The following is a 26,226-nucleotide window of genomic DNA, read 5'->3' as shown; positions in this document are numbered from 1 at the left end:
ATGATAACGCTAGAAGAGCCAGTCTCAAGAAAAGGAGGTTAGGGATAATGAAAAAACGAGTGAGTTGATCATTCATTATGGTGGTCATGTTTATCAGGTAATCTATAGACCTGATGAAAGTGAGCCGATGATATGGTCATCACACGACGAGGTGCAACAAATACTCGATGAGTACAGCAAGACGCTCAAGTGAGATTGTTCGAAGAAGACGGTAAACTAGGAAACCTACCTCAAAGAAAGGATCAACAAAGCGAAAGAGTAGTGACCACATGCACGTGTGCAGAAAAAAAACAAAAAAAATATAAAATAGTTTAAATGTGCGGTAAGCAGACAGTGTCAATTGTAATATTTGTACTCTCAATGGAACACTAGAGCATTCCAAGGATCGAACCCAAAGGACTGTCTATAAATGTGTTTATCAAGTTAATTAAAAATTAAGCAATTACTAATCGAACCGACTCAGAAATTATTAGTACAAATTCTAAAAGAAAATATATGAAAAACTAAATTTGAAGTATCGATTAAACTAACTAATCTAATTTTCTTCCCTATTGCTTTGGACAGTGTAAATCATAAAATGATGGTTGTTTGATTCGTTAATTGCTAGCTAAGGTAATAAACTCATATAAATTATAGTGATTGTGACTCTTAGCTAGAAATCTCCTATTGGTCTCATCTTAAACTAAAAGATACCTCCTAAGCTCTCCTCTCGGTATCACGTAGGCCTATAGATCTCCTCTCGGTCTCACTATTTTGCACAATTTTATCGAACTATCAAATGATAAACTCTCCTCTCGGTCTCATTTATCTAGATTTTTCACTATAGGCGTCAATTCTAGTTTATTAAGCATTTCAATATAATCAAACAACCAATTAATCAAGCACAAACATTAACTTAAAATAATAAATAATAAATCAACCAACCATCAAAGAATTTAGCATTGATAAAACTCAGCACCCAAATAGGCATTTCATCGAACAATTGATATGCACAATATAAAGAGAAGGGTATGAATTGCTCATTTAGATGTGGAACCAATGACACCCAACAGTTTGATCCATCTTCATTTACAAGATTCTTTAACAAAAAAAGAAACAAGCCACCAAAATCTAAAATGAAAGGCTTATAAATTTTTATTTATAGCCTACTAACATTTAACCTAACATTGATCATTTTTCCCTAAAGTGAAAAATAGACTTAAGATTGTTGGATTTAAAATTTTCCATGCTATTTTTTCACCCATCAGAAAACGGTAGCGCGATACCTACAATAGCCTTGAGATTGGGAGTCTTGAGGGTCTCGGTATCGTAATTTTACTATAAATGGCTTCAATTCTCTTCATTTCAGCATTGTCCGGGGCATCATGACTTCCATGGCCTCATTGTCACGGTATCCCCTTCCTAGAGGTGATTTCTTCAATTTCGGGCCATCATCGACTCTCTCTACAACTCAATCACATTGTTCGGTTCCGCATGGCACGATTGACTAATTTGTGTCTCAAAATGGTGGAAAAACTAAAACAAAACTTTTATTAATGTTTAGAACTAAAAAAAATAAAAGACATGTAAACTGCTTAAGAATAAGCACCTCAAGTGTATTAGAGAGCCTAATTTCACATACCGAATTACGGTAGATCAAGCAGCTATAGAAGCAACTAAGGAGGAACAAAGAAGTTGAAATGGTCCATTTGATGCTACAAACGGAGCAAGGGAAAGGAGTTGATAAGTTCGAAAATGGTGAAGTTCATGGGATAATATAAGTTCAACAAAAAAGTTGAACTGTTGGGTTTTAATCCTTTTGGCGGTGGTGCAATTAAAATGGGGTTGCCTCATGTGAGTAGTATCGGAAGCAGCAATATATTTGGTGCCGTTGGGAACGATATATGGTTGGGAAGCAAGGGCAAATTTAGCGGGGTAGGCAAGGGCTTTGGCCCCCTCAAATGGAAAATTTGATTTTTAGTCTCCTAATAAATGATAGAATTAAAAGCTACCATTTGGTAAAATTGTACTTTGGCACCCAAATAAAAAGATTTTGGATTAATTTCTCAACAATTTATAATACAATGATCCACCAAGTTTGTATTTGATATATTGTCTATATAAATTGATACATATCAATAAATTCGATCATGTCTTCTTATTTTTGAACTTAAAAGATGTATGAGTGGTCCAAAGACAATCCGCCACTTCAAGTGATATTGGAGAAATATCTCACTTGATCTTAACTATGATTAACTAATCCAGACTCTAGCTAGATTATTATGGATTGAGTAAGAATTTTTCTCCAAACCAAAAAGTTACCATGAGTATCAAGATCTAATATGGCTTGTCAAATACATGGATGAAACCATAAAATTTTTTTGGAGGACCAAAAAGTAAAAATTAAATTTTATTAAAAATTTTAAGAAAATTAATGAGTATAATTTTAGAGGCTTCAGCTAAACTTTTAATTTTTAATAAAAATTAATTAGAATTTGCAAAATTTTGGGAGGCCAAAATAAAATTTTAAAAGACATGGATTCTCTGACGTGTTGCGCTTTGTATAATCTCACCTGCCGTATCCCCACATTTATTTCAAAAAAATCTTGACAGCTGGACTTTCTTAATATGTAAAGTGCATGCATCTTTCTAAAAAATTAACCCAAAAATTCCCTCCAAAACCTTCATTCCCATCGCTATTTAAACAACACATCGACCACTCCATTGAAAAGCAAACCGTACAATATCTTCTTCCATATATCCTCTATTGAAACTAGGGTTTTTGCTGAATCCTAAAACAATGAGAAGAAAAAAGGTCACGCTTGCAGGGATATCGAATGATAACGCTAGAAGAGCCAGTCTCAAGAAAAGGAGGTTAGGGATAATGAAAAAACGAGTGAGTTGATCATTCATTATGGTGGTCATGTTTATCAGGTAATCTATAGACCTGATGAAAGTGAGCCGATGATATGGTCAACACACGACGAGGTGCAACAAATACTCGATGAGTACAGCAAGACGCTCAAGTGAGATTGTTCGAAGAAGACGGTAAACTAGGAAACCTACCTCAAAGAAAGGATCAACAAAGCGAAAGAGTAGTGACCACATGCACGTGTGCAGAAAAAAACAAAAAAAAATATAAAATAGTTTAAATGTGCGATAAGCAGACAGTGTCAATTGTAATATTTGTACTCTCAATGGAACACTAGAGCATTCCAAGGATCGAACCCAAAGGACTGTCTATAAATGTGTTTATCAAGTTAATTAAAAATTAAGCAATTACTAATCGAACCGACTCAGAAATTATTAGTACAAATTCTAAAAGAAAATATATGAAAAACTAAATTTGAAGTATCGATTAAACTAACTAATCTAATTTTCTTCCCTATTGCTTTGGACAGTGTAAATCATAAAATGATGGTTGTTTGATTCGTTAATTGCTAGCTAAGGTAATAAACTCATATAAATTATAGTGATTGTGACTCTTAGCTAGAAATCTCCTATTGGTCTCATCTTAAACTAAAAGATACCTCCTAAGCTCTCCTCTCGGTATCACGTAGGCCTATAGATCTCCTCTCGGTCTCACTATTTTGCACAATTTTATCGAACTATCAAATGATAAACTCTCCTCTCGGTCTCATTTATCTAGATTTTTCACTATAGGCGTCAATTCTAGTTTATTAAGCATTTCAATATAATCAAACAACCAATTAATCAAGCACAAACATTAACTTAAAATAATAAATAATAAATCAACCAACCATCAAAGAATTAGCATTGATAAAACTTAGCACCCAAATAGGCATTTCATCGAACAATTGATATGCACAATATAAAGAGAAGGGTATGAATTGCTCATTTAGATGTGGAACCAATGACACCCAACTGTTTGATCCATCTTCATTTACAAGATTCTTTAACAAAAAAAAGAAACAAGCCACCAAAATCTAAAATGAAAGGCTTATAAATTTTTATTTATAGCCTACTAACATTTAACCTAACATTGATCATTTTTCCCTAAAGTGAAAAATAGACTTAAGCTTGTTGGATTTAAAATTTTCCATGCTATTTTTTCACCCATCAGAAAACGGTAGCGCGATACCTACAATAGCCTTGAGATTGGGAGTCTTGAGGGTCTCGGTATCGTAATTTTACTATATATGGCTTCAATTCTCTTCATTTCAGCATTGTCCGGGGCATCATGACTTCCATGGCCTCATTGTCACGGTATCCCCTTCCTAGAGGTGATTTCTTCAATTTCGGGCCATCATCGACTCTCTCTACAACTCAATCACATTGTTCGGTTCCGCATGGCACGATTGACTAATTTGTGTCTCAAAATGGTGGAAAAACTAAAACAAAACTTTTATTAATGTTTAGAACTAAAAAAATAAAAGACATGTAAACTGCTTAAGAATAAGCACCTCAAGTGTATTAGAGAGCCTAATTTCACATACCGAATTACGGTAGATCAAGCAGCTATAGAAGCAACTAAGGAGGAACAAAGAAGTTGAAATGGTCCATTTGATGCTACAAACGGAGCAAGGGAAAGGAGTTGATAAGTTCGAAAATGGTGAAGTTCATGGGATAATATAAGTTCAACAAAAAAGTTGAACTGTTGGGTTTTAATCCTTTTGGCGGTGGTGCAATTAAAATTGGGTTGCCTCATGTGAGTAGTATCGGAAGCAGCAATATATTTGGTGCCGTTGGGAACGATATATGGTTGGGAAGCAAGGGCAAATTTAGTGGGGTAGGCAAGGGCTTTGGCCCCCTCAAATGGAAAATTTGATTTTTAGTCTCCTAATAAATGATAGAATTAAAAGCTACCATTTGGTAAAATTGTACTTTGGCACCAAAATAAAAAGATTTTGGATTAATTTCTCAACAATTTATAATACAATGATCCACCAAGTTTGTATTTGATATATTGTCTATATAAATTGATACATATCAATAAATTCGATCATGTCTTCTTATTTTTGTACTTAAAAGATGTATGAGTGGTCCAAAGACAATCCGCCACTTCAAGTGATATTGGAGAAATATCTCACTTGATCTTAACTATGATTAACTAATCCAGACTCTAGCTAGATTATTATGGATTGAGTAAGAATTTTTCTCCAAACCAAAAAGTTACCATGAGTATCAAGATCTAATATGGCTTGTCACATACATGGATGAAACCATAAAATTTTCTTGGAGGACCAAAAAGTAAAAATTAAATTTTATTAAATATTTTAAGAAAATTAATGAGTATAATTTTAGAGGCTTCAGCTAAACTTTTAATTTTTTAATAAAAATTAATTAGAATTTGCAAAAATTTTGGGAGGCCAAAATAAAATTTTAAAAGACATGGATTCTCTGACGTGTTGCGCTTTGTATAATCTCACCTACCGTATCCCCACATTTATTTCAAAAAAATCTTGACAACTGGACTTTCTTAATATGTAAAGTGCATGCATCTTTCTAAAAAATTAACCCAAAATTCCCTCCAAAACCTTCGTTCCCTTCGCTATTTAAACAACACATCGACCACTCCATTGAAAAGCAAACCGTACAATATCTTCTTCCATATATCCTCTATTGAAACTAGGGTTTTTGCTGAATCCTAAAATAATGAGAAGAAAAAAGGTCACGCTTGCAGGGATATCGAATGATAACGCTAGAAGAGCCAGTCTCAAGAAAAGGAGGTTAGGGATAATGAAAAAACGAGTGAGTTGATCATTCATTATGGTGGTCATGTTTATCAGGTAATCTATAGACCTGATGAAAGTGAGCCGATGATATGGTTGTCACACGACGAGGTGCAACAAATACTCGATGAGTACAGCAAGACGCCCAAGTGAGATTGTTCGAAGAAGACGGTAAACTAGGAAACCTACCTCAAAGAAAGGATCAACAAAGCGAAAGAGTAGTGACCACATGCACGTGTGCAGAAAAAAACAAAAAAAAATTATAAAATAGTTTAAATGTGCGGTAAGCAGACAGTGTCAATTGTAATATTTGTACTCTCAATGGAACACTAGAGCATTCCAAGGATCGAACCCAGAGGACTGTCCATAAATGTGTTTATCAAGTTAATTAAAAATTAAGCAATTACTAATCGAACCGACTCAGAAATTATTAGTACAAATTCTAAAAGAAAATATATATAAAATTAAATTTGAAGTATCGATTAAACTAAGTAATCTAATTTTCTTCCCTATTGCTTTGTACAGTGGAAATGATAAAATGATGGTTGTTTGATTCGTGAATTGCTAGCTAAGGTAATAAACTCATATAAATTATAGTGATTGTGACTCTTAGCTAGAAATCTCCTATTGGTCTCATCTTAAACTAAAAGATACCTCCTAAGCTCTCCTCTCGGTATCACGTAGGCCTATAGATCTCCTCTCGGTCTCACTATTTTGCACAATTTTATCGAACTATCAAATGATAAACTCTCCTCTCGGTCTCATTTATCTAGATTTTTCACTATAGGCGTCAATTCTAGTTTATTAAGCATTTCAATATAATCAAACAACCAATTAATCAAGCACAAACATTAACTTAAAATAATAAATAATAAATCAACCAACCATCAAAGAATTTAGCATTGATAAAACTTAGCACCCAAATAGGCATTTCATCGAACAATTGATATGCACAATATAAAGAGAAGGGTATGAATGGCTCATTTAGATGTGGAACTAATGACACCCAACAGTTTGGTCCATCTTCATTTACAAGAATCTTTAACAAAAAAAAGAAACAAGCCACCAAAATCTAAAATGAAAGGCTTATAAATTTTTATTTATAGCCTACTAACATTTAACCTAACATTAATCATTTTTCCCTAAAGTGAAAAATAGACTTAAGCTTGTTGGATTTAAAATTTTCCATGCTATTTTTTCACCCATCAGAAAACTGTAGCGCGATACCTACAATAGCCTTGAGATTGGGAGTCTTGAGGGTCTCGGTATCGTAATTTTACTATATATGGCTTCAATTCTCTTCATTTCAGCATTGTCCGGGGCATCATGACTTCCATGGCCTCATTGTCACGGTATCCCCTTCCTAGAGGTGATTTCTTCAATTTCGGGCCATCCTCGACTCTCTTTACAACTCAATCACATTGTTCGGTTCCGCATGGCACGATTGACTAATTTGTGTCTCAAAATGGTGGAAAAACTAAAACAAAACTTTTATTAATGTTTAGAACTAAAAAAAATAAAAGACATGTAAACTGCTTAAGAATAAGCACCTCAAGTGTATTAGAGAGCCTAATTTCACATACCGAATTACGGTAGATCAAGCAGCTATAGAAGCAACTAAGGAGGAACAAAGAAGTTGAAATGGTCCATTTGATGCTACAAACGGAGCAAGGGAAAGGAGTTGATCAGTTCGAAAATGGTGAAGTTCATGGGATAATATAAGTTCAACAAAAAAGTTGAACTGTTGGGTTTTAATCCTTTTGGCGGTGGTGCAATTAAAATGGGGTTGCCTCATGTGAGTAGTATCGGAAGCAGCAATATATTTGGTGCCGTTGGGAACGATATATGGTTGGGAAGCAAGGGCAAATTTAGCGGGGTAGGCAAGGGCTTTGGCCCCCTCAAATGGAAAATTTGATTTTTAGTCTCCTAATAAATGATAGAATTAAAAGCTACCATTTGGTAAAATTATACTTTGGCACCCAAAATAAAAAGATTTTGGATTAATTTCTCAACAATTTATAATACAATGATCCACCAAGTTTGTATTTGATATATTGTCTATATAAATTGATACATATCAATAAATTCGATCATGTCTTCTTATTTTTGAACTTAAAAGATGTATGAGTGGTCCAAAGACAATCCGCCACTTCAAGTGATATTGGAGAAATATCTCACTTGATCTTAACTATGATTAACTAATCCAGACTCTAGCTAGATTATTATGGATTGAGTAAGAATTTTTCTCCAAACCAAAAAGTTACCATGAGTATCAAGATCTAATATGGCTTGTCACATACATGGATGAAACCATAAAATTTTCTTGGAGGACCAAAAAGTAAAAATTAAATTTTATTAAAAATTTTAAGAAAATTAATGAGTATAATTTTAGAGGCTTCAGCTAAACTTTTAATTTTTTAATAAAAATTAATTAGAATTTGCAAAAATTTTGGGAGGCCAAAATAAAATTTTAAAAGACATGGATTCTCTGACGTGTTGCGCTTTGTATAATCTCACCTACCGTATCCCCACATTTATTTCAAAAAAATCTTGACAACTGGACTTTCTTAATATGTAAAGTGCATGCATCTTTCTAAAAAATTAACCCAAAAATTCCCTCCAAAACCTTCGTTCCCTTCGCTATTTAAACAACACATCGACCACTCCATTGAAAAGCAAACCGTACAATATCTTCTTCCATATATCCTCCATTGAAACTAGGGTTTTTGCTGAATCCTAAAACAATGAGAAGAAAAAAGGTCACGCTTGCAGGGATATCGAATGATAATGCTAGAAGAGCCAGTCTCAAGAAAAGGAGGTTAGGGATAATGAAAAAACGAGTGAGTTGATCATTCATTATGGTGGTCATGTTTATCAGGTAATCTATAGACCTGATGAAAGTGAGCCGATGATATGGTCATCACACGACGAGGTGCAACAAATACTCGATGAGTACAGCAAGACGCCCAAGTGAGATTGTTCGAAGAAGACGGTAAACTAGGAAACCTACCTCAAAGAAAGGATCAACAAAGCGAAAGAGTAGTGACCACATGCACGTGTGCAGAAAAAAACAAAAAAAAATATAAAATAGTTTAAATGTGCGGTAAGCAGACAGTGTCAATTGTAATATTTGTACTCTCAATGGAACACTAGAGCATTCCAAGGATCGAACCCAAAGGACTGTCTATAAATGTGTTTATCAAGTTAATTAAAAATTAAGCAATTACTAATCGAACCGACTCAGAAATTATTAGTACAAATTCTAAAAGAAAATATATGAAAAACTAAATTTGAAGTATCGATTAAACTAACTAATCTAATTTTCTTCCCTATTGCTTTGGACAGTGTAAATCATAAAATGATGGTTGTTTGATTCGTTAATTGCTAGCTAAGGTAATAAACTCATATAAATTATAGTGATTGTGACTCTTAGCTAGAAATCTCCTATTGGTCTCATCTTAAACTAAAAGATACCTCCTAAGCTCTCCTCTCGGTATCACGTAGGCCTATAGATCTCCTCTCGGTCTCACTATTTTGCACAATTTTATCGAACTATCAAATGATAAACTCTCCTCTCGGTCTCATTTATCTAGATTTTTCACTATAGGCGTCAATTCTAGTTTATTAAGCATTTCAATATAATCAAACAACCAATTAATCAAGCACAAACATTAACTTAAAATAATAAATAATAAATCAACCAACCATCAAAGAATTTATCATTGATAAAACTTAGCACCCAAATAGGCATTTCATCGAACAATTGATATGCACAATATAAAGAGAAGGGTATGAATTGCTCATTTAGATGTGGAACCAATGACACCCAACAGTTTGATCCATCTTCATTTACAAGATTCTTTAACAAAAAAAGAGAAAAAAAAATTAGTCTAATAAGAAAAGAGAAAATCTAATCTAAAAATGAAAAGAAAGGACATCTAATCCTAAAACTATGGAAAACTAAAAGAAACTACCAGCCAACAAAATCTAAAATGAAAGGCTTATAAATTTGTATTTATAGCCTACTAACATTTAACCTAACATTTATTATTTTGACCTAAAGTGAAAAATAGACTTAAGCTTGTTGGATATAAAATTTTCCTTGCTATTTCTTCACCCGTCTGACAACGTTAGTGTGATACCCACAATAGCCTTGAGATTGGGAGTCTTGTGGGTCTCGGTATCGTGATTTTTCTATAGATGGCCCCTTTCTAAAGGTGATTTCTTCGGTTTCGGGCCATCCTCGACTCTCTATACAACTCAATCACATTGTTCGGTTCCGCATGGCACGATTGACTAATTTGTGTCTCAAAATGGTGTAAAGACTAAAACAAAACTTTTATTAATGTTTAGAACTAAAAAAATAAAAGACATGTAAACTGCTTAAGAATAAGCACCTCAAGTGTATTCGAGAGCCTAATTTGACATACCAAATTATGGTAGATCAAGCAACTATAGAAGCAACTAAGGAGGAACAAAGAAGTTGAAATGGTCCATTTGATGCTACAAATGGAGTAAGGGAAAGGAGTTGATGATTTCAAAAATGGTGAAGTTCATCGGATAATATGAGTTCAAAAAAAAAGTTGAACTGTTGGGTTTTAATCCTTTTGGCGGTGGTGCAATTAAAATGGGGTTGCCTCATGTGAGTAGTATCGGAAGCAGCAATATATTTGGTGCCTTTGGGAACGTTATATGGGTGGGAGGCAAGGGCAAATTTAGCGGGGTAGGCAAGGGCTTTGGCCCCCTCAAATGGAAATTTTGATTTTTAGTCTCCTAATAAATGATAGAACTAAAAGCTACCATATGGTAAAATTGTACTTTGGCACCCAAAATAAAAAGATTTTGGATTAATTTCTCAACAACTTTTAATACAATGATCCACCAAGTTTGTATTTGATATATTGTCTATATAAATTGATACACATCAATAAATTCGATCATATCTTCTTATTATTGAACAAAAAAAATGTATGAGTGATCCAAAGAGAATCCGCCAGTTCAAGTGATATTAGAGACATATCTCACTTGATCTTAACTATGGTTAACTAATCCAGACTCTAGCTAGATCATAATGGATTAAGTAAGAATTTTTCTCCAAACCAAAAAGTTACCATGAGTATCAAGATCTAATATGGCTTGTCACATACATAGATGAAACCATAAAATTTTCTTGGAGGACCAAAAAGTAAAAATTATATTTTACAGAATTAGATTTTTAAAAATTTTAAGAAAATTAATGAGTATAATTTTAGAGGCTTCAACTAAACTTTTAATGTTTAAACAAAAATTAATTAGAATTTGCAAAAAATTTGGGAGGCCAAAATAAAATTTTAAAAAACATAGATTCTCTAACGTGTTGCCCCGTGTTAAATCTCACCTACCATATCCCCACATTTATTACAAAAAAATCTTGACAACTGGACTTTCTTAATATGTAATGTCCACGCATCTTTCTAAAAAATTAACCCAAAAATTCCCTCCAAAACCTTCATTCCCTTCGCTATTTAAAGAACTCATCAGCCACTCCATTCAAAAGCAAATTGTACAATATCTTCTTCTATATGTCCTCTATTGAAATTAAGGTTTTTGGTTAATCCTAAAACAATGAGAAAAAAAAAGGTCATGCTTGCAGGGATATCGAATGATAATGCTAGAAGAGCCAGTCTCAAGAAAAGGAGGTTAGGGATAATGAAAAAACGAGTGAGTTGATCATTCATTATGGTGGTCATGTTTATCATGTAATCTATAGACATGATGAAAGTGAGCCGATGATATGATCTTCACACGACGAGGTGCAACAAAAACTCGATGAGTATAGGAAGACACCCAAGTTAGACCATTTGAATTAGATGGTAAACAAGGAAACCTACCTCAAAGAAAGGATCATTAAAGCCAAAGTGCAGTGACCACATGCATGCATGCAGAGAAAAACAAAAAAGAATCATATAATAGTTTTAATGTGCAGTTATTACTTGAAGCGGACAGTGTCAGTTGTAATGTTTTTACTCTCAATGGAACACTAGAGCATTCCAAGAATTGAACCTAAAAGATTGTCTGCAAATGTGTTTATCAAGCTAATTAAAAATTATGCAATTACTAATTGAACCCAATCGAAAATTATTAGTGCAAATTCCAAAAAAAACTTATTTAAAAACTAAATTTAAACTATCGATTAAACTAACTAATCTAATTTTCTTCCCTATTGCTTTGGACAATGTAAATGATAAATGATGGTTCGTTGATTTGTTAATTGCTAGCTAGGGTTGTAAACTTATATCAATTATAGTGATTGTCACTCTTAATTAGAAATCTCCTATTGGTCTCATCTTAAACTAAAAGATACCTCATAAGCTCTCCTTTTGGTATCACCTAGGCATATGGATCTCCTTTCAGTCTCACTATTTGACACAATTATATCAAACTATCTAATGATAAACTCTTCTCTTGGTCTCATTTATCTAGATTTTTCACTAGAGGCATCAATTCTAGTTTATTAAGCATTTCAATATACTCAAACAACCAATTAATCAAGCATAAACATTAACTTATACCAACAACTAACGAATCAACCAACCATCAAAGAATTTAGCACGTGATAAAACTTAGCACCCAAATGGGCTTTTCATCGAACAATTGATATGCACAATATAAAGAGAAGGGTACGAAATGCTCATTTAGATGTGGAACCAATGACACCCAAAGGTTTGATCCATCTTCATTTCCAAAAGTCTTTAACAAAAAAAAAGAAACAAAAAAAAACAAAATATGATATAATATAATATAATATAATATAATATAATATAATATAATATAATATAATATAATATAATATAATATAATATAAAAATAAAAGAAAAAAATCTAACCTAAAAATGAAAAGAAAAGAAATCTAACCCTAAAACTATGGAAAACTAAAGGAAACTACCAACCAACAAAATCTGAATGAGAGGCTTATAAATTTAAATTATAGCCTACTATTATTTAACCTAACATTAATTAGTTTGCCCTTAAGTGAAAAATAAACTTAAGCTTGTTTGACATAAAATTTCCCCTGTATTTTTTTCACCCGTCACAAAGCAATATCGCAATATCGACAACAGTCTTGAGACTGATAGTCTTAGGGGTATCAGTATCGCGATATTACTGTACATGGCATCGATTCTCTTTAGTTCGGCATTGTTAGGGGTATCACAACTTCCATGGCCTAAATACCGCAGTACCCCCTTCTTATAGGTGATTTTTTTGGTTTCAGGTCCTTATAAATTTAAATTATAGCCTACTATTATTTAACCTAACATTAATTAGTTTGCCCTTAAGTGAAAAATAAACTTAAGCTTGTTTGACATAAAATTTCCCCTGTATTTTTTTCACCCGTCACAAAGCAATATCGCAATATCGACAACAGTCTTGAGACTGATAGTCTTAGGGGTATCAGTATCGCGATATTACTGTACATGGCATCGATTCTCTTTAGTTCGGCATTGTTAGGGGTATCACAACTTCCATGGCCTCAATACCGCAGTACCCCCTTCTTATAGGTGATTTTTTTGGTTTCAGGTCAGCCTCAACTCTGTACACAACTCAATCACATTTTTAGGTTCACCATGGCACGATTGGTTAATTTGTGTCTCAAAATAGTGTAAAAAATAAAAAAATATTTATTAATGTTTAGAACTAAAAATAGAAAAATAAAATAAAATACATGTAAACTACTTAAGATCTAATATCTCTTGTCACAAGGGTGAAACCATAATATTTTCTTAGAGGTCCAAAAATAAAAAAAATTGGGGAATCAAAATTTTAAAAATTTTAAAAAAATTAATGGGTACAATTTTAGAGGGTTTAACTAAACTTTTAAAAAAATTAAAAAAGTAATTAGAATTTGCTAAAAAGTTTGGAGACCTAAATAAAATTTTGAAAGACATGGATTCTCTTACATGTCGCCCCTTGTAAAATCTCGCCAACAATATCCCCACATTTATTTCAAAAAATCTTGACAAGTGGACTTTCTTAATATGTGAAGTGCATGCATCATTCTCAAAAATTAACCCAAAAATTCCCTCCAAAACCTTCATTCCCTTCGCTATTTAAACAACTCATCCGCACTCCATTTAAAAGCAAACCCTACAATATCTTCTTCCATATATCCTCCATTGAAATTTGGGTTTTTGTTGAATCCTAAAACAATGAGAAGAAAAAAGGTCATGCTTACAAGGATACCAAATGATAGTGCTAAAAGAACTTGTCTCAAGAAAAGGAGGTTAGGTTTAATGAAAAAGATGAGTGAGTTGACCATTCTTTATGGTGGTAATACTTATCATGTAATCTATTATCCTGATGAAAGTGAGCTAATTTTATGGTCGTCACACAACGAGGTGCAACAAAAACTCGATGAGTACAGGAAGACGCACAAGTTAGATCAGTTGAAGAAGATGGTAAACTAGGAAACCTACCTCAAAGAAAGGATCACTAAATCCAAAGAGCAATGACCACATGCACTCGTGCATAGAAAAACAAACAAATTTATAAAATAGTTTAAATGTACGGTTTTAACTAGAAGCGGACAGTGTCAGTTGTAATATTTTTACTCTCAATGGAACACTAGAGCATTTCAAGGATCGAAGCCAAAGGATTGTCGATAAATGTGTTTATCAAGTTAATTAAAAATTAAACAATTACTAATCACATCGAATCAGAAATTATTAGTGTAAATTCCAAAAAAAATTATTTAAAAACTAAATTTAAACTATCGATTGTGTAAAAAAAATTGTTTAAACTATCGAACCCAAAGGATGGTCGATTGATTTGTTAATTGCTAACTAAAGTAATAAACCTATATAAATTATATTGATTGTCATTCTTAGCTAGAAATCTCCTCTCGGTCTCACCTAGGCATATAGATCTCCTTTCGGTCTCATTATTTGGCACAATTATATTGAACTATCAAATCATAAACTCTCCTCTCAGTCTTATTTATCTAGTTTTTTCACTAGACACGTCAATTTTAGTGTATTAAGCATTTCAATATAATCAAACAACCAATTAATCAAGCATAAACATTAACTTAAACTAACAAATAACCAATCAACCAACCATCAAACAATTTAGCACATGATAAAGGTTACCACCCAAATAGACATTTTATCAAACAATTGTTATGTACAATAAAAAGAGAAAGGTACAAAACGTTTATTTAGATGTGGAACCAATGACACCCTAATATTTGATCCATCTTCATTTACAAGAGTCTTTAACAATAAAGAAGAAATAAAGCAATAAAAATAAAATCTAATCTAAAATGAACAGAGAAAATTTGATCTAAAAATGAAAGAAAAAGAAAAGAAATCTAACCCTAAAACTATGGAAAAATAAAGGAAACTACCAACCAACAAAATTTGAAATGAAAGGCTTATAAAGTTGTATTTATAGCCTACTAGCATTTAGCTAAACATTGATCATTTTGCCCTTAAGTGAAAAATAGACTTAAGCTTGCTGGACATAAAATTGCCTTTGTAGTTTTTTCACCCATCAAGTAGGGCATTGCAATACCTATTATTTGGTATCACAATATATATCACTATAGTTGGCCTAAATTCTTTTCATTTTAGCACTGTCAAGGGTATCACAACTTCAATGGCCTCAGTGTCACAATACCCCCTTCCTAAAGGTGATTTCTTCAATTTTGGGCCATCATCGACTTCTTAAACCACTCAATTACATTGTTAGGTTCCCCTTGGCACGATTGGCCAATTTGGGTCTCAAAATGGTGTAAAAATTAATTTAAAATGTTTATTAATGCTTAGAACTAAAAATTAACAAAAGACATGTAAACTTTTTAAGCGTAAGCTACTTAAGTGTATTAGAGAGCCTAATTTGACCTATCAAATTACGACAGATAAAGTAGTTAAGGAAGCTACAAAAGAGGAACAATGAAGTTGAAATGGACCATTTGATGCATCAATTTGAGCAAGGGAAAGGGTTTGATAAGTTCAACAATGGTGAACTTAATGGGCTAATATGGTTGGTGGAGGAGAAGATGGAAGAGATACAGAAACATATCGAGTTCTTTCATTGACTCCCTCACGGAGACCTGACAACTCAAACAATTGGCGGCAAACACAAGCCACTGATGTTGGATCAATGATTTACCAATATTGTTAACAGAACATACTATTGGTGATATTGTGGCTCAAGACAACCTAGGGTTGTTGCCAGGACATACACTTGGTGGCAAATCTGACGTGGGGGTGCCTTTATATGGATATTTAAGAGGAGCCACCACCGATATGGGGCAGCAACTATTGGGTTTTAAGCCTTTTGGTAGTGGTGCAATTGAAAATGGGTTGCCTTGTGGAAGTACTATCGGAAGCAGCACTATATTTGGTGCCTTTGGGAACAATATAAGGATGGGAGGCAACGGCGAATTTCGAGGGGCGGGCAAGAGCTTTGGCCTCCTCAAATGAAAAATTTGTTTTTTAGTCTCCTAGTAAATGATAGAATTAAAAGTTATTATGTGGTAAAATTGTACTCCCCCCCTCCAAATAAAAAGATTTCTATATAGTCCTTTCAAAGTGATGAAATCATAAGTGAATACAAAATAAAATTACACTTTAACCTCACAAAAAATTTATAATACAATTTCGACACCCTTAAAAAAAAATAGGTTTTCCCCTTATGACAAGTTAGTATTTTTTTAATTTTAAAAGTTATGTTAATTTATCAATTTCAACTCTTTTCTTCAATATTAAATTGTTCACTTATATAACAATGGGATTAATTGCTCGACAACTTATAATACAATGATCCACCAAGTTTGAATATGATGTTTTGTCTATATAAATTAATACACATCAATAAATTAGATCATGTCTTCTTATTGTTGAACAAAAAGAATGAGCGATCTAAAGAGAATCCACCAATTCAAGTGATATTGGAGACATATCTCACTTGCTCTTAACTATGGTTAATTAATCGAGACCCTAGCTAGATCATTACGAATTGAAAAAAATTGTTTCTCCAAACTAAAAAGTTATCATGAGTATCAAAATCCATAAAATTTTCTTGAAGGACCAAAATTAAAGAATAAATTTGAGAGAGTAAAAATGTAAGTTTACTTTTATACTAACTTAGAATCATATTCGACTTTGGTAAAGAAATTATCTGAAGAAGAATTGTCGAATTTCCTGCACCCAAGATTGAAAGTTTTGAATCACTTGAAAACATAATTTTGATCAACCTATCAATTTTAGCTTTGCAACTTATCTCATATTATTTGTGTTTATGATAATCAAAATTCATAAATTCAAGAACAAATAATTAGATGCCATGTCATCAATTGAATAAATCAAAATCAACTATATCATTTCCATAATTAAATGAATTAATAGAATAATGAACGGTAGTTGAAAACTAACTGCTAACCACTTTTTCGATTAAATTTTAGTTTCCTTATCCAAAGTCTTCTATTAAACAATCTTAGCATTAAAAAAATAATATATTTTTTTCAATAATAACATATAAAATTGAGGGTTTACATTTAATATATTGATAATACATAAAATTATATACTATCAATGGATCATACAATTATATATCATTAAAAAATTAAAAATTAATCAATCAGTATTGGGTGTATTGGTAAGACAGATTGCGTGAAAAGAACAGTCACGAATCTTGAATATAAACGGTAAAATATAAAAATGTATGAAGTGATGTATGTATTTTAAAATTAGAATCAGAACCTTTGACTTACAAAAACTTTCAGACAAATTAATAAACCATAATCCAAAACATAAATTAATTCTAATGAATTGTCGATTTTACCCTTCTATTCTCAATGTTTTCTTTTAGCTTCCTTACAACATGAAACCACTTCCATGGCTGACCAAACCACTCTTTTGATCCCCCATTAATCCCCTCCCTTCTTCTCCTTTCACTATTCCATGAAAAATGAGCGCTTCATTAGATTCCGACTCGGGATTCGTCGACTCCAAAGAGGTGAGCAGATTTGGGTATGCAATCGGAGTTTCCGCCATAATCCTCTTGATTATCGTCGTGACCGCATTGGCTTCCTACGTTTGTAGCAAGGCTTTCCAATCACCGCAAGCCCCGCCATCAAATAGCGACATGATCGATCCCGAGAGCTTCTTTGTTGATGACGGTGGTGGTCTTGATGAGGAAACAATTAAAAGCTACCCGAAATTGACGTACTCCGAGGCTAAGCTATTGAAGAAAGGTTCTACGGATACGTGTTGTTCTATATGCTTGAATGATTATAAGGGTAGTGATAGTCTTAGGATGTTGCCTAATTGTGGACATTTATTTCATCTTGAGTGTGTCGACCATTGGTTGCGGTTGCAATCCACGTGTCCCGTTTGTCGGACGTCTCCAATCCCAACACCGTTGTCGATGCCACCTGCCGATGATCACGTTGCTCCATTGCCGAGCAGGCCCGGTGATTGACATGAAGAATAGTGTTTTTTTGTACCTTTTTTTTCCCTCAATTCTCTTTGCCATTCATGAAGTGTAAAATTGCTGTTAACATGAGGATGGTAAAAAAGTTATTTCCCGTTCTCCTACACATCTGAATTTTGGATTGTCACACAAACAGAGCAAACGTTTTTATGAAAAATAAATCTATCCATTTTGACTCGAATTCAACAAATTTGAATTTAAATTCCATCCAACTTTATTTGATCATAAAATGTCCAAAATTAGAATATATCTAATTTAAGCTTGGATTGACATGAACTTGAAGCGGTTCAATCCTATAATGGTTCAAAATGAAAACTTGATCCTAAAATTTGAATGATTCGAATCCGAATTTGATATAGCTTGAAATGATTCGAACCTAAAATTAATTAATCAAAATAGCCCAAAATTTTAAGATCTAAATTGACTCAATCCAGACCAAATTCAAATCAACCCAACCAGCCCAATTGAAAAGTCATTGTGTTACTTAGATTACTTCAAATTGAATTGTTAATCAAGTTTATGAGTTTCATAGCAATGAAACTATTCAATTAGTAGAAACTGAAACCATTTAGAAACTTTCTAGTTTCTCCATAAGTTTAGACTTTTCAGAAACCATATATATATATGAACAAATTGCAAGAAAATCGAAAATAAAGAAAATATTGCTAACCTTTGTTGGGTTGAGTAGTAAGAAGGTTATGCCTTTAAATAAAGTTTCGAGTTCGAATATTATGGATGGAGAAAATAGTATTAAGGGAGTTTTATTTCCTATTTAGGGGTCTAACCTGGTTCGACTCCAAATTTAATTGAAACTTAACGTGACTTTAGAGTATCAAAGGGTATTAAAAGAGAAAAAACAAAAAAACAAAAAAAGGCTTGGGGACAACCCTTTTTAATGGTACATACAAATGGGCATATGAGTTGGGTTGTAGTATTTGATATCAGTTAGATCCAACTTGATTTTCTTGCTGCCCAATAAGAATACAATTGAAGAACATTTATGAAACTTCTAGTTTCTCTCCTTCTCAATCATTTTCACAAATAACTCTAAAATAAAATTTGTGGGTAACATGGAATTAAGATATATTCAAATACACGAAAAAGAAAAAAGTTGAATATATATATCAAACATATAATTATATTCGACACTCCAATTAAATCTAGGTAATATAGCTTATTGAGGATAAGGATGGTAATGAACTGAGATGGATTTTTTTTCTCATATCAACCTCGATTTAACTTTTACGTCTCTTATCTCAACTCTGTACACCATAATCTTGATATTATATAAAATTTAACATTCGAAAACTCCCCGATTCCAACATGATCAGACTGAATATTATATTAAATTTCATAAAATTAAACAAAATACCTATTATAAAATATTTATAAAAATTAAAAATTTAATTAAACTATATAAAATTGTAAAACGGGTATTTTGATATAAAAAATTCTGCCCTCGAAGTCTTTTTTTTTTAATAAAAAAGAGACCAGCCTCATAAATATTGGTGCCAATTGCAAACTGGTCCTCTATCATCTTCATATGCATTTGCTTTAATTTCTTTTTCTTTGAATGACTTTTTGTTGTGAAGTCTCAAGCTTGCTTTTATTTGTTTGATTGATGAGCAATGAGGTCAACTGGGATTGTTTTAGGTGTGATGTAGTGAAAGAATTTCACTCCACAATAAGGAAATACTACCTTAATTTTTTATTTGTTTTGAGCTATTTATTTGTCAATTTTTCACCTTTGTGCATGCTTCATTCTATTGATCAATTTCGATAAATATCGATGATGGAAAAGAATTATATTTGTAAAGTAATAATTGTAGTTGCACGTTATGATGGTTGTTTAAAGGTTAAATTATGTTATTAGTCTATGTACTATGTGTAAGTTGTGGATTTAATTTTTGTACTTTAATTTAGTCAGTTTTAGTCCTTATACTTTTTTGAATTTTAAAATTTCAATTCTAACTAAATGGCAGTTACTAACAGGGGCGATGCCAAAAAAAAAATTTAGCGGACTGGAACTGAATTATCAAATTTTTAAGAGATCAAAATGTAATTTCATCATGTATTAATTTATAATTCCATCATTTTTAAGGGACTAAACAAAATCTTTTTAAAACTTTGGGGGAACCAATGTGTTATTTTGCCATGGATTAACTTGTAATTTTATTATTTCTAAAGGGGCTAAATTGAAAATTTTCATTTTTAGGTGGCCAAGGCCCTTACTAGCTCCCTGGCGTCACCTCTAGTTGTTAAATTATGCTATTTTAAAATTTTGGTGTAGCAAACATGTTAATTAGCACATATGTAATACCATGTCGGTGTGTAATGCCATGACAACTTATTATCTCTATATATTACTCACACACACACACAAAAACAACTAATTGATTTAACAACTATAATTTGTGTCAATGCCAAAATTTAAAAATTCAAAAAATATAGGGATTAAGAATGATCTAAGTGGCCCATAGAAAGAAAAAGAATGATTCAATTGGAGAATATCAACTAAATCTACAACATTACGCATAGTACAAGACCAATAATAGAATTCAACCAAACAAATTTAACTACTACTGTTTGGGTGAGGACTAAAATTTTAAATTTTAAAAAATACAAGGATTGAAATTAATCAATTGAAAAGTAAGACTAAAATTAACTAAATTAAAGGACAATGACTAATCAAGTAAAGTAAAAAGACCAATAGCAAAATTTTATCTTATTTAAATCTTAATTACTACCAACGATAAGGGTGAAAGTACTTGGCACGTTCTTCTGTTATAGGGATTAGTTCAAATTAATTCGCATATTAAATGGATCAATTTTGGTCATTGTATTAATAAAAAAGAATCTAATAAGACCAAAATTTAATAGATTTAACATTTATTATTTAATAAAATTAATATTTTTAAAATCTTTATGGTTCTGCAAATGTAATATTTTATTTGGAGTTGATTTGCAAATGAAAAGTAATAATTTCATTTCATTTTTTAAACAGTAATTATTAGCTCTATTAAAATTTAATTTTATTTTTTTTATTGGTATAAGGACTAAATTAATCATTTAACAGTAAAAAAATTAATTTAAATCAATCTCTATAATAGAGGGACTTGAACGATATTTTCACCCAACAATAAGGGCTAAGATAAAAAGGTCCTTACTCTTATATGAATGCTAAAAATCTTCATTGATATTGGTAATATACAAAACATCTCTACACAAGCTCCACCCTATTTTATACTAACTACTTTCAATTTAAAATTGTAGATGTATATATTGTATTTTATTTGTAAATATAATTTTAGTAAATATAATTCTCTAGTATAAATATAATAAGGGTTAATATTTGGTATATTGGTAGTGTATTTTTTTATTCCACGAGGATTTTTGAAATATTGCCATGTGTTTTTTTTTAAATATATTTTTAATATTTCACTATAACTTTATAGGAAACTCGCCAATCCCTTCACCTTACTTATGGAGTCTAAAAACTTCACCGATAGTCAGGGCGAAGCTAGAACCTTTTTTTAGGGGGGCGAAATTAAATTGTAATTTTTACGATAATAAAAATGCAATTTTACCATTTTAATAGCTTATATCTTTATAATTTTTAAAAGAATAAATTCAATTTTTATTATTTTTAGGGAGACCAAAGTGCAATTTTATTTTTACTAATTTAAAATTTTAAAATTTTTAAAGAGCCTAAATAGAAATTTTTCTATTTTAAGGGAGCTTGGGCCTCTACCAACCCCCTAACTACGCCCCTACAGGTAGTATATTAAATATTATTCCATATAATATTCGAAAAATTATTTCATACATTGTCCATAAGCAAAATTCAGAACACAATACATGTCTCATTTTAGGTGTAATAAAAAATAAAAAAATTAAGTATTGAAAAATAGGACATGTGACAATACTTAGGCATACTTGTAGAGTAAAAATAATTCAATATTAATGTATAAAATATTAACACTATATATATATGGGTTAGTATTTAGTATACTGGCAGTATACTTTTTATATTTCAAAAACATTATTGAAAAATTGACAAGTGTCTCTTTTTTTTAAATATTATTTTTAATCCCTATAGGACACTTGTTAACCCCTGGCCCTACTTGTGGAGTCTAAAAATTCTACTGAGAGTGTACCTTATATATATATATATGATTTGGGTAACTATTTCATACGGAAATGATGAAAATTTTTAACTCCCCACTTCGAGAGCTAAGGAGTTAAAATTTTCACAGTCAGTATACTAAATAATTTTTTATATGGTTTTAGCATATACATTTAAGAGTAATTATTTGATCCACAACTTGTAGAGTGTTTTTAAACTCCACGACCAGTTGAGAGTGACAAATTTCGCATTTATTTATAAATTTACTTTTTTTATTATACTCTATAAGGGGCATTTACACCTAAATCCGCTTATATAATCTAAAAGATCTCCCCAAACTAAGATAATTCTCCTACTTATATACATATAATATTTTAAAAAGAGAATCAAAGTAGGGTAGAATAATCAATAATTGATGTAAAATTCATATCACGGATCGAATTTTGTCATCTCTAATATAAAATTAAATTAAATGTGAATGGTGATAGAGGGTGACACCTAGCATGCAACCATTGCACGCTTGCTATATATCATATGACCATTTACAACATAATCACCTCTTTTATTAGTTGGCCAAGGCTCAATTTTTCAAACCAATCATCTTCATTCATTGGCTTCCATACCACCATGTGATATGTCAATAAATATTGGACCATCAAGTTTCACTATCATGCAAAAAAGAGGAACAAAGTTCAACTCCTTTCTAGGACACGATTCTATCTTCAATCAATGATTTATTGGCACTAATTCAATATTTTAGCATCTTGTTATCAATGAAGGAATTCGGTATTGGAGAATAAAAGTAAAACATTAAAAGTTTGGGAGTTGATGATAAAAAATTTGTTTAAAAGGGACTCAAATTAAATACTTTATAACTGAAAAGGACTAACGCTAAGGAGCCAATGCCAATGCAATGCCTGTCCCACTAGCTATGCCTTAGCTCGAGCAACATCTATCAATATTATTAAAAAAAATTGATTATTGAACCGAGATTTCAATTTAATCAATTAAACAATCGATTCAATAATAATTTGTAATACAGATATTGATTCCATCTAAACTTATTCGAGAGTTAAAGTATCAATGACAATTATTTTTGTTATAATAGTCTTGGCTTATAAATCGGTTTTAATAGGATTTTAGAAAAAATAAATTAAAAAACTCTCTAACAACATTCTTACTTGACCCATGTACACCTCTAACTTTTTATTTTTAATTAAGCTTAATAGAATAGCATGCATCCCATATTTCAAGGGTATGGTTATTATATTAATAGGAGTAGGGACACTGTTGTCCTTAAGTTTGTCATTTTCGTACCATAAAATTATTAAAACATCAATTTTTGTTATTTATAACCTTTAGATTTCATTAGGTAAAATTACAATTTTGGTATTTGGATTATGTTAAAATTTAGGATTTGATTCTTGTATTTTTATAGTACCACTAATTAATCCAAAATAATTAATATTATAAATGATTATAATGTGAAATGGATTTTTCATAAGAACATCCTTTGGCATGAACATTTAAAAAAATATTACATCAGCATTTCAACACAAATAATCAATAGTATTAAATATTTAAATTAATTAATGATATTATAAAATTAGATGAATCAAATTAATCAAATTAAAATATAAAAATTAAATCTCAATTTTGATTTTATTAGAGGGGCTAAAACAATAATTTGATCATATGATTATCATTTGGTTTAGTATAAGTTTATATACTGTGAACTGTGAGATGCCACCTATTAAAAAAAATCTAATAAATATAATTTATTGATAGTGTTTTTAAATAGGGTTAAAGGTAACTTTTATGCTCTAGACTTAACAACTTTTTAAAATTTTGTTCTTGAATTTATCCATATTAATCCCCAATATTTTTAAAAAGACACTGGTCAGACCACCATTTCGTTTGTCTAACCAATCCAAGCAATTTGATTAAAAAATATTAAGAATTATTGATCAACCATTTCTTAACTGTTTCAACCAGTCCATACTAATTCTTGATCTAACCAATTGAAAGTCACCCTCCGGACTATACTTTGGTCAGTTGTTGGTCCAATCCGATTCAAACAACCTTATTAATCTCTGAACTTGACTATTTTTCTTAGTTTTAGTTCATGTGATAGTGCGATACTCTAACTTGAGAAAGTTATAGTTTTTATAAATAAATTTTATAAAATATTATAAATTTTTAAGCGGTTGTGACATTCTATTAGAGTGTTACATCATCACATGAATTAAAATTAAAAAAATTATCAAATTTTAAGATTAATATAGATAAAGAAAAAGCTCAATGACAAAGTTGAGAAGTTGTCATTGAAAAAAGTTTCAAGTACTCAACGTTGCTTTATGTTTTCCTTTAAATATTACTGACAATGTATAGACTTGTACACTATCAATGGGTGAAATACAAAGTACAAAATATGCATATTGCCAGGTTAGGGACTGAATGATGCATGAATGCCATGATGAGGCACCAAAAATGTTGGTCATGGGTCAGTGGATTCCAATGGTGAAACCATGCCCCACTGGTTTCAGTGATTCAATCAACACAACTTTCAAAAGCAATCCCAACACATTTCCCCTTTTTCCCAGTTCCTTCACCACTTTATCTCATCACACCCTAAAATTTTCCATCTCACTTTCCCTCACTTTCTCTCTTCCCAATCACCTCTCTTATCATTTCTCTCCTTCAAAGCAATGAAAGCCATGCAACAAGGAAGAAGGTTTCTAAAAAAACTCAAATTCAACCCTACAAATACAAAGATCAAAGGCTTAGTCTTTCACCTTAATGTCCCGGAATCACCGTACGTTAAAGATCGAAAACACAAAGAACCCGAAACCGACATCCTCGACCCGGAAGAACATCCATCTTTATCGGATTTCGAAGAGAAATGTCCACCAGGAGGTGAAAATTCAGTCATTTTCTACACAACAAGCTTAAGAGGTATTCGTAAAACATTTGAAGATTGTAGCAATGTAAGGTTTCTTTTAAATAGTTTCAAAATAACAATCCAAGAGCGAGATGTTTCAATGGATATGGGGTACAGGGAAGAGCTATGGGAAATCTTGGGTGGTCGAGTTATACCTCCAAAAGTGTTCGTTAAAGGCCGGTGCATCGGTGGAGCCGACGAAATCATCGGACTACACGAACGAGGCGAGCTAAAGAAGCTATTGGAAGAGGTACCATCGAACGGTGGCATCGTCAATAATGCGTGCAATTCTTGTGCCAATTTGAGGTTCTTGATTTGCACTAGTTGCAATGGCAGCCGCAAGGTTTATGAAGAAAAAGATGATGATCATCATCATCATAAGGAAGATAATGAGTTTTGCATTAAGAAATGCAATGATTGTAATGAAAATGGATTGGTCAAATGCCCATTTTGCTGCTGAAAGAAATCTAAGTCCCATTTAGAAGGGTCCTAATTTAGTGTTTTGTGGATGAACAAAGTGATGAACTCTGTTTTTTATTATCTAATTTAGTGTTTTGTGCATCAGTAAGAATTTCTTTTTCCAATTTATGTTATTCGAATTTAGACATAAGTGTTAGATATATGTTTATATCTAAATTCGGGTCTGTATTTTTTAAAATTTTTCATGTATTTAAATGATCCTTTAAAGTTATATCCCAATATTTATATATCCATCATGAATATTTTCATATTTAAATTCATGTCCTATGACTTTGAAACTTGTATAATTGTGATTGGAAATACTTAAAACATAACTTTGTTGAACATTGTGTATGTGTTTTTTTTTTTTTGGATTTTGGGTTTGGTTAATTCTCTTTTTATTTTATGAAAATCTTTTTTTTTTTGGTGTTATGATATATTTATATAAATTAATCATTATAAATACTAAACTAAATTGTTTAATAAAATAATTAATTCAATTCAAAATTTTGGGGTTTTTAATAATTCTTTTTCATGGAAATCTCTTCCTTTTT

The 26,226-nt window shown here is 31.6% G+C and overlaps 2 protein-coding genes across 2 annotated transcripts; both read left to right on the top strand.

Moving 5' to 3' along the window:
* Positions 1-17,554: 17,554 nt before the first annotated feature.
* Positions 17,555-18,358, top strand: LOC107934584 (RING-H2 finger protein ATL70). Its single transcript, XM_016867045.2, has one exon. It carries the CDS (start codon positions 17,622-17,624, stop codon positions 18,132-18,134), a length of 513 nt encoding a protein of 170 aa, XP_016722534.1. The 5' UTR covers positions 17,555-17,621; the 3' UTR covers positions 18,135-18,358.
* Positions 18,359-24,686: 6,328 nt separating this feature from the next.
* Positions 24,687-25,904, top strand: LOC107934563 (uncharacterized protein At3g28850). Its single transcript, XM_016867024.2, has one exon. It carries the CDS (start codon positions 24,981-24,983, stop codon positions 25,671-25,673), a length of 693 nt encoding a protein of 230 aa, XP_016722513.2. The 5' UTR covers positions 24,687-24,980; the 3' UTR covers positions 25,674-25,904.
* Positions 25,905-26,226: the final 322 nt, after the last annotated feature.

This window comes from Gossypium hirsutum, chromosome D11 (genome assembly GCF_007990345.1).
Source record: "Gossypium hirsutum isolate 1008001.06 chromosome D11, Gossypium_hirsutum_v2.1, whole genome shotgun sequence".
NCBI classification, from domain to species: domain Eukaryota; kingdom Viridiplantae; phylum Streptophyta; class Magnoliopsida; order Malvales; family Malvaceae; genus Gossypium; species Gossypium hirsutum.
Note: the sequence above shows the minus strand (reverse complement) of the source record. Positions and strands in the feature narration are given on the sequence as shown.